This window comes from Phycodurus eques, chromosome 3 (genome assembly GCF_024500275.1).
Source record: "Phycodurus eques isolate BA_2022a chromosome 3, UOR_Pequ_1.1, whole genome shotgun sequence".
Taxonomy (NCBI): domain Eukaryota; kingdom Metazoa; phylum Chordata; class Actinopteri; order Syngnathiformes; family Syngnathidae; genus Phycodurus; species Phycodurus eques.
This window is the reverse complement of record NC_084527.1, coordinates 15,217,022-15,233,619: the sequence shown is the minus strand read 5'-3', so window position 1 is coordinate 15,233,619 and position 16,598 is coordinate 15,217,022. Positions and strand designations below refer to the sequence as shown.

The window sequence follows — 16,598 nt, the reverse complement described above, 5'->3', positions numbered from 1 at the left end:
TAACATGCTATACTTACATTTGTTGAAATTGTTAAAAATAAAGATTGTTGTCAGATACAAGAGATTGACTGAAAATTATAGTATTGCTAGATTTGGTTTGGTTTATTTATTATCAAAATTGGAAAAGTTCATTGATCCCAGGGGAAATGCAATACTGATTCAATTTAAGTGCAGGAAAGTAGACCAAATGGGTGTTTTAACGAAAATAATATAGACAAAAAGGGAAATTAATACAAATAAATAATAAATACCCAACATTGCACGTCAAACATCCAAGAATAACAAAATTTTAGATGTCTGCGCATACAAATGTGCATAGTGTGCAAAAGAACATTTGTAGTATATTTGACTATTACAGAAAATACATACCACTCAAACTGAATACAGGATAAAACTAATTTATTTGACATTTAAGATGGCAGAATTAGAAATACAGATATATTAACATTATAATCCAAATTCTAAGACAATTGGTGAAAGAAGTCGAGAATGTAGGTAAAAAGTACAAGTTAGCCATGATATGTGACTAAAGTTTATAGTTCAGTATCATGAGGACTCATCCAGCCACCTGTCAATTAGTCTTTCATTAGTCACAACATCTTTTTGCCAATCAACATTCCACCTGAGATTAGCAATAGCTTGACTGTAGTTGCTACCGACACTTTGGCGCCAGGCACCAAATTCCTTTTTGTTGTAGACACGGACAGTTGCAGAAACATTTGGATAGTCTATAATGCTACGTAACTGCTTGTCGAGAACCGCCTGCACATCTGGGAATTTGAAGACCACATTATCAAGTTCTTCCTTGTCCAGCGAAAGGTCTACAGTAGAGCAAAAACAAAAAGGAGTCCATACTGTATTTCAAGGGTTACTTTGAGAGATGGATAAATAGTTAAGTACTTACCAAAGAGCTGAGGAGGCACACTCAGTCCATCAGCAAAGGCGATGTATTTCCATTTGCCAATTCTCAGCATGTAGGTCGACGCATTGACATTGCAGCCATGATATTCGCTCAGAACCCAGTCTGGATATTGCCTCTTGGGAAACGTGGTGTACTTGTCCAGAAGAGGAAGCAGCGAGTTGCCACTGAGATTCGCTATTCCAGAGGTTTTAGCAATATCTGCAATATAAGACAAATGTGAGTGTGCTAAAAGTTTGTAAATATTACTTTTTTAGTATCTGTACCAATGACAGAGATTTGCTTTAATACTTTCTAACATCTTCCATACCCAACACAGTAGGGTAGAGATCAACCAGTGACACAAGCTGGTTGACCTGCAAGCCTGACGCAAGCCCGGGCCCCATGATGAGCAAGGGAACGTGGGAGCTTCCCTCAAACATGGACATCTTGTAGAACTGACGGTGCTCCATGGCTAGCTCTCCATGGTCGGCTGTGAAGATCACTACAGTGTTGTTGAGCAAACCTCTGTCTCTTAATGCAGAAATGACCTGTCCTGTGGAGGGAGATATTTAACATTGTCCTCATCTATCCATTTGAGTGAGTCGATAAAGAAGTCAAACCATTTTGACTTTATACACCGTACAATGGATTTGATGTGATTGAAGTGTACACTTTTAGCCTTAACTTAAAAGCTTTCACACAAATAAGGTATTTACCATTTATACTGTATATTAAAGCAGTTTTATTCAGAATATGTCAGTTTCCATTGGCTGGAAAAAGTGACATTTTTGTAATAAATTATTATAATAATAATAATAATAATAATATTACTTGGATGAAAATCCTTTGTCCAGAGTCCAGGGACATCCCCAAATTCCTAGTTTCCTGATTAAAAGAAGCTCTCATGCCTTCAGCGGTCCCTTTCACTTGTAAGTTGTTTGTTTTTGTTCGTCTTACCGCCTTCTCTTTTGGATTCGGACAGTCAAGACCATTCTAATAATTTACATTCAAAGAATCTTGAATTGCTTTTTAGTGTAGGATCCTTATCAAATATTTTTCAGCCGCTTGAAATTGACATTCTACTTACAATGGTTGTTTCCAAATGGTGCCGCAAATGTCATGTATTTGTCAAAGCCTACATTTCAATCTCGTCATCTCATTTCAAAACCATGGTGGTTGTGTATGAAAGCAAAATCATGAAAAAAATTCTTATCATTGACCAAATACTTTTGGACATAATTGGAGCATATAAAATCATCACAAAGAGGACCAAAGAGGGTGATAGCAAAAGGAGAACAATAAAAGCGTTCTGTCTTTCACTGTTACTGCAGTCAACCAACCCAACATGGCATCTGCTTCAGCACACATGGCATAATAGAAGGCTCGGATTCTCTTGACTTCCTCTTTTGTAAAATGCCCACTGCAGTTTTTGGTGACGGTGGAGTAGTAGTCAACAGGGTGCATTGAAGCCCAGGGAAGCCATGTGGGAACAGTGACAAGCTCAGAATGCACCTGCGAACATAAAACTGAGTGATTTAGCCTCAGGAGAAAATCTGAGATCAGGAAAGATGAATCATGCCTTTTTCAGCCAGTAAGGAGACGAGCGGAAAGTGGATCCTCCACCAGTAGGCCCCAGGGAATCAGTCTTGTAGGTGTGAGGTAGATTGAGGCCGAGGTAAAGGGCGAAAGGTCGGTGCGAGGATGCAGCTTTCTGATGGATCCAGTCTGTGGCAAAATCTGTGTTTTTCCAGTCCACTGTATTGACTCTCACTGTTGACCTGTTGCCCATCAGTTGAGTGGCAGGCCGACTCTCTTGGCGCAGCAGGAAGGGAACGTCCCGTGTCCAGGCCTCAACACGATTACTGCAACAGTATGAACACCACCATGTAAACGGTAAACAGAGACAGAACTGAATAGTAGGAACTTGATTCTGGAGAAAAGTTGCACATACACAGTGCGTTATTTGAGATAATACACCCAATAAGCACAACAAGCATGGGATTAGAAATGGATAGAAAAAGCAATTTATTCTTAGAATATGCATTTCTTGGTTTTCTATGCGTATTTATTCATACAGAGAGTACCGTGTTGTGTGACATTTTTGCATGTGTTTTATGTATAATATCACAGGAAGGCCAAAGATGAGATTCAAACCCAGAACCTGAGAACTGTGAGGCACATGTTCTATCCACTAGATCACTGTGCTGCCCGTCAGGAAGGCATTCATTTTGAAAAGTCATTTTCTGCTTAGTAATTGCAGGTTACAGTGGTGTTAATACAACAATGCATCATACTGAGATTAGCTACATCCATGTCGCAATAGCTCTCAATATAATCCAGTTCACCACCACTGCGAACTACAACCATATTAATAAGTGTTTATTAATTAGATTGTCAAATTGCAGTGTTCGTCAGAAATGAACACAATCTTTGTAAATCTGAAGACAACCCTTACATAACACTTCAGATGCAGTGTCATCCCCATCCCTGACTGGTACCTGAGGGAATGTCCCCCTGAGGTGTAGTCCAGCTTCCCAAGCATCTTCGTAAAGTAGCCATTCTTCTCCAGCAGATCCATCCATGTGGTCGCATTTGCATCGAGGCACTTATAGTTGTTCCATGACTGAGTGAGGTGGACAAACTGGCCACTCCACATGGCTACAGACATGACACACATTAACTTTCAACCATATTACTTACTTCACAATTGTAGAGTGACAGTTGGATTATGATGATGTCTTGCCTGCACGAGATGGGCAGCATATGGGAGAGTTGGTGTACGCATTAATGAAGGTGCTCCCCAGCTCTCTGACATAGTTTATATAGGGAAGCTGCACAACTTTGCTGCCGGGATTAAATGTCAAGCGCCCATCCTGCACAAACAAGAACAAGGAAGTACTCGATAAGAACCAAATACAAGAGCTTTATTAAAACAGACAAAACATGTTCTGTTTTGGACTCTATGAGAGAGGTATTAATTTAAAATGTTTATTATGTTTTGGTTTTCAGTAGTGCAGTTTTACACTACTGCAAGCAACACTGATACAACCTATTACCAGTGTGAAAACTGAGCAATTATAATGATTGTCCAAGTTTTTTGGTGCCCTTTACATAAAATACATAAAACCAACATGTCTACTCACAAATGCATCCGTCATCACCATTACAATGTTAGGTCTTGTTCCGTTGTGACTCAAACTTTCAGCACACATTTGAAAGAGACACATCACAGCGAATATTAAATTCATGGTAATATTAAAAAGATACTACAGTAGAAAGCAAGTGGAAAATATATTTTCAAAGTACATCAACAAAATCATAACATATGCCTTCAACGTAGTCTTTTGCACTAACAACATCCGGGTTGAGTTTTACACAATAAGAGCAAAAGTAATTCAGTCGCAGCAACTTTTAAGGGAAACAGAAATAAAATAGGAAAAGGGATACAATATTTAAACACATCAGACACAAAATATGTTTTCTACAAAAACAATAAACAACAATGTAAGACTTAACTACTTTGGGTCCTTTATACAGCAAACGAGGTTTCCTTTACCTCCGTACCTTAGTGTTTTTCGTGTGATTGTTTTATATTTATGGCCTCGAAGTGTTTCTAAATACAAATATTTACAATAATTTTGACGTTGCTAGTGCGTTAGCGTATATTCGGATTTACGTAGGAATTTGAGTTACGTTGTCACCATAGGAACGGAACTCTATCGTAAACCGAGGAACGCTTGTATGTGTACGTACTTGTAATGACACGTTAAACCCGCTAGATAGAAGCATTGATCATTCTTAAACTAATGTATTACCGTACAAAACTAGAACTTTACAGTGCTATAACTTTTAGACTTTTAGTGGGTCATCCCCTGTGCCAGCTTATCTAAAGTGGGTATTACTGTCACAATGCTGGGCCTGTATACCATTATAATAAATTTAAAATATATATAAAACTTAAAAATAATAAAATGTTGAATCAATTTGACTTCATATAAATTGGCTGGCGAACAGATCAGGGTGTACCCTGCCTCTTATCCAAAGGTAGCTAGGATAGCCCCCAGCACACCCGCGACCCTAGTGAGGATAAGCAGTACGGAAAATGGATGGATGGATGGATAAAACAGGCTCAGAAGGCTCTTTGAGATTAATGGAACAAATAACATTTAGCTTGACTTCTGTTCCAAATCCGCCTTCTAAATGATAATAAAAAATTCAAAGCAGGGGCAATTATGGAATATGGTGGGGTGATTATCAGGGTTCCCGCACCAAACATATTAAGTAATGGAAAACTGCTTTTACTGCCTCCAGCCACACACCAGTCCGTAAACAAACACACTGCAGCTCAGCCTCTGGCTCGCAGAAATCATGGCTTGTGATATGCTTTTGGCAGTACGTGTACGTCAAACTTGGTAAGTCATTGGAAAAGGCATCAGTTTTACGTGAATATCAGTGCATCATGAAAAAATTACAATTAAAAAAACAACCTTGAGCACTACAAATATACCTCCTCTCCATGGCTCTTCAAATGGAGCCAAAGTAAAAACCAATGCCATTTGTGTTTTTATAGCATCATAATTCACACTGTTCATACTGTTATTGGTGCATTTGTCTGGGTCATTCATTTCCTTAAAAAATAGACAAACTGAGACCAGATTGAAGCTGTGGATTTGAAATGCCATTAAATCAGTCACTGTTTACACAAGAGATAAGCAGTTTTGCATTTTGTTCCCTTAGCCTACTGTGGCCAATGTCAAAGCGTGAACTCAAAACCAAGGTAGGTCCCTATCCATGGCTTAAAATGTGTTTTTGCAGTGTTTTATGTTATGGGGAGCTGCAGCGCTGCTCAACAGGTGGCGTCGCATGACAGAGCAGTAGCCCCAGTGGGCTGCAGATGGCGTTTTGAGCTTGTTGGAGTTGTTTTTTCTTCTTCTGTTCAAACACTATGAGATTCCTGCCCCCCCCCCCCCCCCCCCCCCCCCCCCCCCTTGCAGAAGGGTCCTTTTTACATTTTGATGCAAAAACAACATCATGTGGAATTGAAGATGTCACGTTATTTCATTCAAATGCCTATGACCCATTTCTTCCAATAACCTCCAGCATTTTCTGTATTGATTCATCGGTGCAAGCTGGTGCTCTGCTGATTTGCGGAGTAGTGTGGACCATATGTGTGAATTCATATGTATGATTGTACACATACACATACACAGTGCAGCCAAACCTTCTGCCCACATATTGTTGCAAGCTGATCGACACAGCCAGAGATACATTCTCACATTCTCTGGGGTGGGGCAACGCTTGACTTAGTGTAAGAACTCGGATTTGTATTATTATTATTTTTTAGGAATAATAATAACGGGGTTAATAAGATTTGGTGCAAAAAGCTGTATCTTTTGTCCCATCTTTCAGCTGTTGGAGCAAACTTGTCATCTGGCCCTCTCCTCCTCTCCACAAGGCGGAAGGAGGGAGAGAGGGGGCAGTGAGAGAGCGGTGCGCATGCGCAAGGGGGTTGTTTTTCCACATCTCCGGTCGCTTAAAGTGAGCTCAGCTGCCGAGCTGCCTTGTCTTTGACCGGAGACCAAGCGGCTGAGAGGGCGGACGATAACAGCGTCTCTGCTGTTATTCAGCCTTCACGCATCTCAATGAACCGCACACATCGACACCACTGATCGTGCCTACTGCTTCTCGCAGGGAGGCACCAACACCTTTTTTTTTGTACTCATTCCCCCCTCCACCAGACACAAATTTTCTTAAACATTTCTAGGTGTCTTTAAAAAAAAAAAAAAAAAAAAAAGCCTCCAACCATGGTGCTCGGGAAGGTGAAGAGCTTCACGGTGAGCTACGACTGTCTCCATGACAGTAACGTGCCCGTGTTCTCCAGCGGGGACTGCGTCTCAGGGAGGGTGGTCGTCGAGGTGACCGGCGAGATCCGCGTCAAGTCCCTCAAGATCCACGCCAAAGGCTTCGCCAAAGTTCGCTGGACCGAGTCTCGGAACGCCGGTTCCAACACCGCCTACACGCAGAACTACACGGAGGAAGTGGAATATCTCAACCATAAAGACGTCCTCATTGGGCACGAGAGAGGTAAGACTGGCTCGGACGTGTGTGTTTTAAGTTTTGGGGCGAGAGATGCTGCAAGTTCAATGTTGCATTTAAACACAACAACAACAAAAGCATACAATATTTCAATTTTAATAGGGTTTAATAGTTGAGCTTTGGGGTCGCAATGACAGCCGCGTACGTGGTTACCTGATGGAGTCGATATGTCAGAATGAATGACAGCCGTACCCGTGCTGGATTTTTCACTCCAAAAAACGACAATTGTGGGCATTTTCGAAGCGGTGTGAGAGGGTTAGAACTTGCACGAGTGTCTTCACGGCTTTGTTGGTGAAATTTAGCGCACATTCATGTGGTAAAATAGGTTTCTTTGTGGCTTTTCTTAAGTTTCCACCCATTGTTCAAAGCGGTTCAATCCTGTTCAGAAAACTGGATTGGCGGTGGGCGGGTTTACAGCCATGGCTCCGTCCTCGCCGCGCTGTGATTGGCTGTGGTGCTCATGTGTGGCCCAATGACGCCACCATTGCGGATAATGACGAAACCAAGTTTTTGATTGTAAAAAAAAAAAAAAAAAAAAAAAAAGAAATCCTAGTTTGTAATTTTAAATAGGTCTCTGTTAAAAAAATAAAAATCAAAGCCCTTTGAGACTCATGACTGACTGACCTTTTTTAAAATTGTTTAAAAAACAGTTTTTAATTGTCAGCAGGCAATGATTTAATGTAATCACGTATAATTATTCAATGAATAAATACTACAGGCAAGAAAAATAAGATCACCCCCAATTTTAAAACAACTAATCCAGACAATTCATTATGGTTTTTGGTTGAATTATAATTAAATTACAGTACAATACAAGTATGGACTAACAATCCAAACTATAAACATGAAATGACAAATATGAGAACTGGTATTTGCACTGAAGCTATCATTTTGATTAATCAATCACAATTATATTATTCTAAGTCAAATAATTCACATTGCATGAGAGCTGTATAAGATTGTAAGCGCATCAAACAAAAAAAAATAATTTGCAACATCTTGAGTCATTTAATAATGATTTAACATGTTAAATACATTTATCCATCCATCCATTTTCTGTGTCGCTTATCCTCATTTAAGTAATCGGCAAATAACAGCAAGCATTACGGGAGCTATACAACCTAACAAAGGTGACGAAGCAAAGATGGTCATGGTCTATAACAGCACTTGTTAAAGTGTCCAATCAGATCACTCAGATGTCATCCTACCGATCCTAGGGAGCATCTGTAATATAATGGCTTGTATTCACCAACATATATTAACTGCTGCCCAATATGAGTGTAACAAATTGGTTGTTTAGAGTCCATTAAGAAGTCATTGGCAGCAAAACGAAGAATCCTACATAAATGGACTATGTAGTAGCACTGGGCTTCCTGCTGCACTGTGGAGGATAAAAGTGCTGTAGTAGTTGCTCCAGAGCTGTGCAGGCTGCAGTGTCGCACAGCGAGTGTGCAATGAATGCATGTTTATGTATGTCTGCAGGGTGGTGGGGGTGTGTGTGTGTGTGTGTGTGTGTGTGTAGGAGCTGCTTGCACCGGTTTAGGCCGGTCTCCTCCTGCTGCTGCCTTTGACTGACAGCTCTGCACTTGTTTACCACACGTCTGTTGCTTGCAGGAGGGGAGGGATTGCTGAGCTGGCAGAAGCAGCTTTTGACTTGCTTCCTTATGGCGTCAATGGTATATTTATTTCACATTGGAGCCGCAAAAGCTGCACATTATGGTTTGGTTGTTGCTAAGCAGACTCCGGTGTCTTTGCCTGTGGATTCCTTGGTTCATGCAATGAACTTTGAGATTCTGCTCTCAACTTTTATTCTGTTATCAAAATCTTGGTTTACTCATCTAGTAGTACATCAGAAGAGGGGAAACTTGTTTCCCTAAGGGGCCGTTTTAGTTAAAGCCCTCTGAAGACCACACTAGATTTATGAATAAATATGTCACATTCAACATTATGAGCATTATTGGGTGAACTAAATGTGTTTTTTAATTTATTTTTTTTAATATATAACGGCTTCCCTGATTGTACAGTAGACCCCCGGTATTTGCGGGGGATAAGGACGGTGAATAGCAAAAAATAGGGAATAGGTGACGTTAATTATAATTGCCATGAAGAAAAAAATATATACGTTTTTTTTGATTATTATTATTTTTTTAATGCAAATAAGCAGGTGATCGGATAAAAAAAAAAAAAACGCAAATAGGTGGGTGATTGAGGGGGGGGGGGTACCCTGAATAAGGGGGTGTTCCACGAATAAGTGGGTTTAGGTTCCCAAGCAAATCTGCGAATAGATGAATCCACGATTGCAGAACAGCAAATGTGCAGGGGTCCATTACATTTATTTTTAGCATTTGCCTGATGGGCTTGGTCAAATGCACTTGCACCCCTGCAATCTATACATGACCGATATACAGGCAGATATCATAGTAAAATCCGTTTTATTCTCTTCTGTCTCCCCCACCCTCTGTTTTTTTCCTTTATTTTTCTGTGGTATGACTTTCAGATGCCTTCGTAGAGGAATGTATCCAGGTATGGTATACACGTGTTTGGAATAGTGTCCGCCTTGTTTTTCAGATGATGACAACTCTGAGGAAGGACTCACCACTATACATTCAGGACGACACGAGTATGCATTCAGCCTGGAGCTTCCACAGACGTGAGTGTTCTCACCCCGCAAGACAAAAGGGCCCACCTCATTATTAAGTTACTTGCGGGAAAAAGTAACTTTTTGCGCGTCCCTTGCAGACCCCTGGCTACCTCTTTTGAAGGGAAGCATGGCAGCGTGCGCTATTGGGTGAAGGCAGAACTCCACAGGCCGTGGCTGCTGCCCATCAAGACCAAGAAGGAATTCACAGTCTTTGAGCACATTGACATCAACACTCCGTTACTGCTGGTAAGGAGGAATTGTGATACAACAAGAATGACTCATCAGAGACGCAATTTTGCTTTCGTCTGTCGTAACCTCGGAAACTTTTTCAGCTGATCTCAATATGCAATTACAAGACTGTAATTTATGGTTAAAACCGCAATAGTGTTGTAGAATATCTGAATTTTAGGATAAACTCTTTTTAATGCAAGGTTTTCAAAAGGCCCAGTTGAGAAATTTGGTTCTTTCCTGACAACCACACTTATAAAAAAAACATCGACAAAGTTCTTAATTATCAAAACAACACACGTTGCAGCACGGCGCCTAGTGGTTGGCATGTTGGCCTCACAGTACCTTTTAGTTTAAAGAAACCCAAATTTAATGCTGCTTTGATCAAATTTGAAGCCACTCGTTCACTGTGTCACCACAATACTTTAGAAGAAAATTTCTGTTCATATTTTTTCATATTATATATAAAATGTCTCAACATTTTTCTGTGATTCTGCTCCTCTCACATTCCAAAAACATGGATGTTAAGCTAAGTGAAGACTGAATAGTTTATAGGTGTGAATGTGAGTTTGAATGCTTGTCTGTCAAAATGAGCCCAGCAGTTGACCCTCATGAGGACAAGCGCATTTGAAAATAGATGGCTCGACAACAGATGTATGACTCAAAAATCCCCTTGCCAAGAAAATAGCCTACCAACGTTTACTCTAAACAGTAGGCAATACAAACTGACCAGGGACAGGTTTTAGAAAAGTTAGGTCTAATGTGCCTGTTTTGTTTTGTTTTTCTAGTCACCGCAGGCCGGCACAAAGGACAAGACACTTTGCTGTTGGTTCTGCACCTCAGGTCCTATTTCCCTAAGTGCCAAAATTGAACGGAAGGGGTACACACCAGGTAAGAATCCTGCTGATACACTTAATCATCTGTTATATAAATCTTTGAGTGACTTCATTGCTTCGCCTCTTCTCCCGCTACGACATTACAGGAGAGTCGATCCAGATCTTTGCAGAGATCGAGAACTGCTCGTCCCGCATGGTGGTGCCAAAGGCGGCCATCTACCAGACTCAGACTTTCTACGCCAAAGGGAAGATGAAGGAGGTCAAACAGCTAGTGGCCAACCTGAGGGGCGAGTCCTTGTCCTCGGGCAAGACGGAGACCTGGAGCGGCAAAATGCTCAAAATCCCGCCCGTGTCTCCCTCCATCCTGGACTGCAGCATCATCAGAGTGGAATACTCCCTCATGGTAAGCACATGGGAATATTTCGAGTACACTGGAGCGTAGGAGTTTCTTAGATGTTTTGTTTTTAATCTGTAGTATTTACCAAACAATGGTGTATAAAATTATTCAGTGAAATGTGCTAAAACATGACATAAAACCTTACTTGCACTGTATTCAAAATTTAGCATGGCAAAATTGGTACCCCAATAGAGGGTTGATTCTACTTGTGTTGTTCCTTATAGCAAACTGCACAGAAATTAAACAATTGTGTCTGACTATCAAGGCTCCACTCAGCTTCTTTGACCACGTGTTTTGGCTTTCTCTCACTGTGTCCTCATCACCCTTCGTATTTCTTCTGAGCTGACTCAGCTCGCATTGCCCTATCCGGGCCTGGACTAGACCGGGTGTTAGCTCCACATGCTGCTAAGAGCATTATCTCAGTGTATCTGTGGCAACAGCGGTGCTTATTGCCTCTTTACCCTGTAAACGGCCACTGGAGCTACCTAGTATCTACTATAAGCATCTGACCTGAAGACATTGACCCACATTACGGGCAGCCATTCTATTGTATCACTTCAGGTCATTTAAAGAACTTGTGGCCTTTCAGTAGTCTTATGTGGTCTCCTTGTGTGTTTCTTTAGGTGTATGTGGACATACCAGGCGCAATAAACCTTTCCCTGAACCTGCCGCTAGTCATCGGAACCATCCCCCTGCATCCCTTTGGCTCCCGCACATCCAGCGTGAGCAGCCAGTGCAGCATGACCTGGCTGGGGATGGGTCTGCCTGAGAGGCCTGAAGGTAGGCTGAAACTCCATGCTTCTTTTGGAAAAAGTTCATTTCAGAGTAGACTTTCCTCAAGTGTTAACGTGTATCTCTTCTTGTTTAGCTCCTCCAAGCTATGCAGAAATTGTGACGGAAGAGCAGCGGCAGAGCAATCTGGATGTGCCAGCCGCTCGCGAGGATCTGGATGGACCTCTGTTCGCCTACATCCACGAGTTCCGCTTCCAGCCGCCCCCTCTCTACTCAGAGGTAAACCCGGGTTAATGCAGTCACATACCGTACTTCCTCAAATAGTAGGCTCAACTCTCAAAGATGCACCCTGAATAAATTTAAACTCCAAATATGACTTGTACAACCTTGTCATGCAGTAGGCAACTTTATCACAACACACAAAGCTCGCAGTGCAGACATGGCATCTGTAAAGTGATGTTTAAACTAAACATTTCAACACTGACCTAAAAAAATATTAAACATAAATCAAACTAAAACATCACAAGAACAATCTGATGTCCACTGTCTACAAGCGAGCACAGACGTTAATGGGAGAAAGCATTATCTTTAATTTGTTTTTGTTGTTGTACAATACTTTTTGTCTTACATTGTTTGCAGAAATAAAGGCCTACCTCAAATAAATGTCTTGCGCTATAATACAATGATTCGTGATTGAACAATTTTGGTCATTATGATGGTATGTGGAGAGGTCAGTATTTTTTGAGGTGGTACTTTGTGTGAAAAGTTTGAGAACCACAAATAGATGATTGGTACTCTCCGCAGTTGAGTAACAAAATGCTCCCAGGCACTGCAGTGTACGGTACATGAGGACTGCTCCTGTGAATGATAAACCATTTGTGTTTTCCCTCTTCTCCAGGTGGATCCTAACCCCAACCATGCCAACCGTCCGGAAGTGTGCAGGCCCGACGCCTGTCCGTCACGCTGAGATGTCGTCCTAAAAATTCCCTTGGCTGACTCGGGAACCCAAAGAAACCTGCACGCTGCAAGGCTCCACGTTGTTCATTCTTCTCCTAAAATGGCGTCTTTGACGACAAGAGAGAAATCCGAAGGATCCAACATATAAAGGCTGAGTTGGGATTGGACAATTGTGTTTTCCTCAGTGACGCTAAAGGAGAGTCACTGTTTTGGTGGCTCACTCGCTTGCTGAGGGTGGTCTGTGTATAGACATTTTCCATCTGTATGGCAAGCCTTAAGTAGAGAGGAAGAGTCTGAAGGTGTGGCGCATAGGGACACGAGGCTACACCGGTCACGTCCAGACTGCATCAGAAAGAAAACAACGCCATCACCCAAGATGTGGACGCCCTGGTCGTCTTCGACGAGAGTGCCACCGACAGAGCAGAAGTCCCCCTGCCTCATTTTGGGATTTCGTTTTGCACATCTTTCTTCTTGACTTGACTCGAGTGGCTCTGTTTAACCGCTTGCTTTTCCAGACTGCGGGAGACGCAAGACTGAAAAAGACAAGAACAATGCACTGATTTTGTTTTCCTTTTAAGCTGTTAAATAATTTTTTCCTTATGACATTTCCTGAGTGACTTGGAACGACTGGACTTTTTTTTTTTTTTTTTTAAACAACAACAAAAAACAACCGCAGCACACTTTTGTCTACCTTGAGATTTTTGAAGACGTTGCCTCCTCTGCTTGGATCCAGTATGGCTTCCCTCCTGTTGTTCGCTCCGATCATAGAATTATTGTTGTGTGTGTGTGTGTGTGTGTGTGTGTGTGTGTGTGTGTCGGTTTGTTTGGAGGAGGGGTTTGCAGGCCTCATTTTGCTACTAAAATGGGGAGACTTTCCTCCCTGATGTATGCCTGCTGCCCCTCTTTTCCTAATCTCTTACTGCCCAAAAAGCACTGTTTCATGTCAAACAGTGTGAACATAGCAGAAAAAAAGTTTTTATTTGCACTGTTAAGAAATAATGAAGATTTCTGTCTGTTTCAAGCTACCAAAACTATTTAGAGAAACGACATGCTGATGAGCTTGGCAGCTTTTGTAGACACATTCCTTTTTGTCCTGCTGCACTTGCTCATTTTACCAGACCAGTGAAGCCAGAATGCTTTATTCAAAAAAAAAGATGATGAAGAAGAAGAAGAAAAAAAGATGAGCACTGATTGATGCAGCTTCTAGTTTGGGGAAGCAGACCTTTTTGTGCAGTCTGGTCAGAACAAGTAGTGGTATGTTGACATGAGTACTACATTGGTTTTCTCACTCATTCAACACAATGGGCCAGCTGCGGTAACAATGGGTTTGTCAGGAAATAGGATGCGCAGCACTTTTTTATTTAAGTAACTAAAAAAATAGCATTACATGGTGAAGGTCTGGATTTAGAAAAAATGGTACTAATCAAGTTTCAGCGAAGCAGTGTTGTGTAGGACATGGATGCATTATTTAATCTTTAAAGATTAGTTTACATTATGTGGGGTGCGTGTACGTGTGCATGTGTGGAGATCCAGCTGACAACGAGAACGCTTCTGACGACAAGTGACAAACTGCAGATCATTCAAGTGATCTTATCTTTGTGGCCTTGACACAGAAAAGACTTATTTTAGGTTAGTTTTCTGCCTCTCGTTGATTCTTGTCACTTTTTCGTTCACTTGTGTGTTTTCAATTCCATTCAAAAGGACAAAAAGGGAAAAGCCAGTCCTTTTAGAAGCAAGACAAGACAGCCCAGAGAGGCCTCATAATTAGTTTTCCACTTATTAGAGGGCATTGGTGTAGTTTAACAAACAGAGAACCCACGCGGTCTCGCAGGCTGTTGATCAGCCCTCCTCATCTGAGGCAGATGTACATGGTTTTCCACCTTTTAATTTCTCCCTCCGTTGTATTTGTTTGATGCTCTTATGCTTCATAATGATGAATAAGCTGACATATTTGCTCCACGCTGGTCGATTCCACACGTCCGGCTTGAGTAAGTCCAAAAATAAGACTAAGCTGATAAAAGGCAGGAACTGAAATGTTCAGAGGACAAATGGATCGGGAGAAGAGGCCTGCAACATTTTAGATACAGTGCAATATCACTCGCTGAGTTTTCTTCATTCTCTGTTTCTATGTTTGTGTTTTCTTCTGTTAATCGTGACGATGTATGGATATTCTATGAATATGCTATGTTCTGAATGATTTCCTCTTTTGTCTAGTTCTTCCTTTTTTTTTTGATTTGAATAAACATTTTGTTCGAAATTACCATTCAACTGGTTGTCTTTTTTTTTTATCGATGCAAAACACGGAATTATCAAAACTAAACACTTCATCACATTTGTCAGGCACAACTCGATTAGTCATGTAGTTTACAAATATTTTTGTAATTACGAACAATCTATAAATGTTTGCATTGTGTTATTTTCCAGTCCAGCAATGTATGTTTTCTTTCTAAAGAGGCGCTGGCCTAAATGCAACACACTTAAGCAGAAATTCATTAGACAGCAAGCACACGTGGAGCTGGACTGCATTCCTGATATCAGTGCAACAGCGCCTCTAGAGGCAGTCTGAAGTATAATGATAATGCCCATTGTCACTGTAGACGGGGTTCAACGAATTTATAATAGGCCTTCACTGTAATCAACATGAGTCTTTTCACATTTTTTAAGCACTTTTAAGTTTTGCAGCCTTAGGTTTTCATTTCAAAAGCTTTACATGAGACGTGCACAAGATCAGAATCATCTTTATTTGATGCATGTCTTCTTTTTGTTGTGTTTGCATGTGTTCTTTGAATGGAGTTCTAAAATGACCTGAAGGTCATATAGGTTATAGATAACAAATTTACCATCAATGTAACCATTTTCTGCAGCGCTTGTCCTCATTGGGGTTGCAGGTGACTTGGAACCTGTCCCAGTTGACTTTTGGTGAGATGCAGGGTACACCCTGGATTGGTCGTCAGCCATTTGCAGGACAAAGACAACGGGGCATTTCCACTCACATTCACCTATGCACAATTAGAGTAAGTGTTTTTAATGAACCTTACATTCATGTTTTTGGAATGTGGGAAGAAGCGAAGCGAGTACCTGCAAAAATGCACGCTGGGATTCAAACCGAGAACTTCTTTACTAACCACTCGGCACTGTGCTTCCCCACTATACCTGTAAACTTCATGTAAGTGCATCCTTCGAAAACAAACTCTTTCGAATAACATGCTCAGTGAAACCATATATGAGCTGGCCTCCAGTCACAACATAGCAGTCAATGCTGATTTATTGATCTCCGCTGCAACGTGGGACCCCTGCAGAGCTGCGCTCGGATAATGTGCAGGCACTACACTTACACGGACTAAACATATCACTTTGGTGAGCTTATTAAGTTATATGAGAGTGGCATAATATTAGAATCAGCTCTCAGATGCAGATGCAGGCAGTGGGGCAGATTCCAACCACAATTATAAACACATTGTAATACCTCTCTGACAGCATTATTGTGACACAAACTCCTGTGTAGGTGCACTTAAATTTGAGTTAAACTATAAAAGTTTCAGCTTTCAGCAGGCCTCCAGTGACCAGCAGACAGTTGTTTGTTTCATAAACCAATAATCAATTACTACGTCTGTCCGTTTTTGTTTTATTTGACACCAATTGAGCTTGCTGGAATGCGGACAGAACGTCATCTCAAATTCGATCATTCCCGACGGGTTTGGGATTGTCGTGCGACAAGTCCACTGAAGGTCAAGCAGAGAGAGAGGGAAAAAAAGATGTGAGAGGAATGAAAGATCTAAGCTGTTGTATAACTGGAGCAGAACGTTTGAT

General features: G+C 41.2%; 2 protein-coding genes across 2 annotated transcripts; one reads left to right on the top strand and one right to left on the bottom strand.

Annotated features, from left to right (window-relative positions):
- Window positions 1–353: 353 nt before the first annotated feature.
- arsk (arylsulfatase family, member K) lies at window positions 354–4,274 on the bottom strand. Its single transcript, XM_061672228.1, has 8 exons — window positions 4,045–4,274; window positions 3,645–3,774; window positions 3,400–3,559; window positions 2,481–2,763; window positions 2,242–2,413; window positions 1,230–1,454; window positions 905–1,120; window positions 354–821 (listed from the first exon to the last, which is right to left on the bottom strand). Exons 1-8 carry the CDS (start codon window positions 4,147–4,149, stop codon window positions 547–549), a joined length of 1,566 nt encoding a protein of 521 aa, XP_061528212.1. The 5' UTR covers window positions 4,150–4,274; the 3' UTR covers window positions 354–546.
- Window positions 4,275–6,451: 2,177 nt separating this feature from the next.
- Window positions 6,452–15,051, top strand: arrdc3a (arrestin domain containing 3a). Its single transcript, XM_061672226.1, has 8 exons — window positions 6,452–6,985; window positions 9,566–9,647; window positions 9,737–9,884; window positions 10,655–10,757; window positions 10,849–11,105; window positions 11,723–11,879; window positions 11,968–12,110; window positions 12,730–15,051. The coding sequence occupies exons 1-8, from the start codon at window positions 6,706–6,708 to the stop codon at window positions 12,796–12,798; spliced, it is 1,239 nt and encodes a 412-aa protein (XP_061528210.1). The 5' UTR covers window positions 6,452–6,705; the 3' UTR covers window positions 12,799–15,051.
- The last annotated feature ends 1,547 nt before the right edge of the window (window positions 15,052–16,598 follow it).

Coding starts and splice junctions, on each gene's coding strand:
- arrdc3a (XM_061672226.1), top strand. CDS start 6,706: ATGGTGCTCGGGAAGGTGAAGAGCTTCACGGTGAGCTACGACTGTCTC. Junction 9,648..9,736: donor AGCCTGGAGCTTCCACAGAC/GTGAGTGTTCTC, acceptor CGTCCCTTGCAG/ACCCCTGGCTACCTCTTTTG. Junction 11,106..11,722: donor GAGTGGAATACTCCCTCATG/GTAAGCACATGG, acceptor GTGTTTCTTTAG/GTGTATGTGGACATACCAGG.
- arsk (XM_061672228.1), bottom strand. CDS start 4,149: ATGAATTTAATATTCGCTGTGATGTGTCTCTTTCAAATGTGTGCTGAA. Junction 3,775..4,044: donor TGGTGATGACGGATGCATTT/GTGAGTAGACAT, acceptor TTGTTTGTGCAG/GATGGGCGCTTGACATTTAA. Junction 2,764..3,399: donor TCAGGGGGACATTCCCTCAG/GTACCAGTCAGG, acceptor ATACTGTTGCAG/TAATCGTGTTGAGGCCTGGA.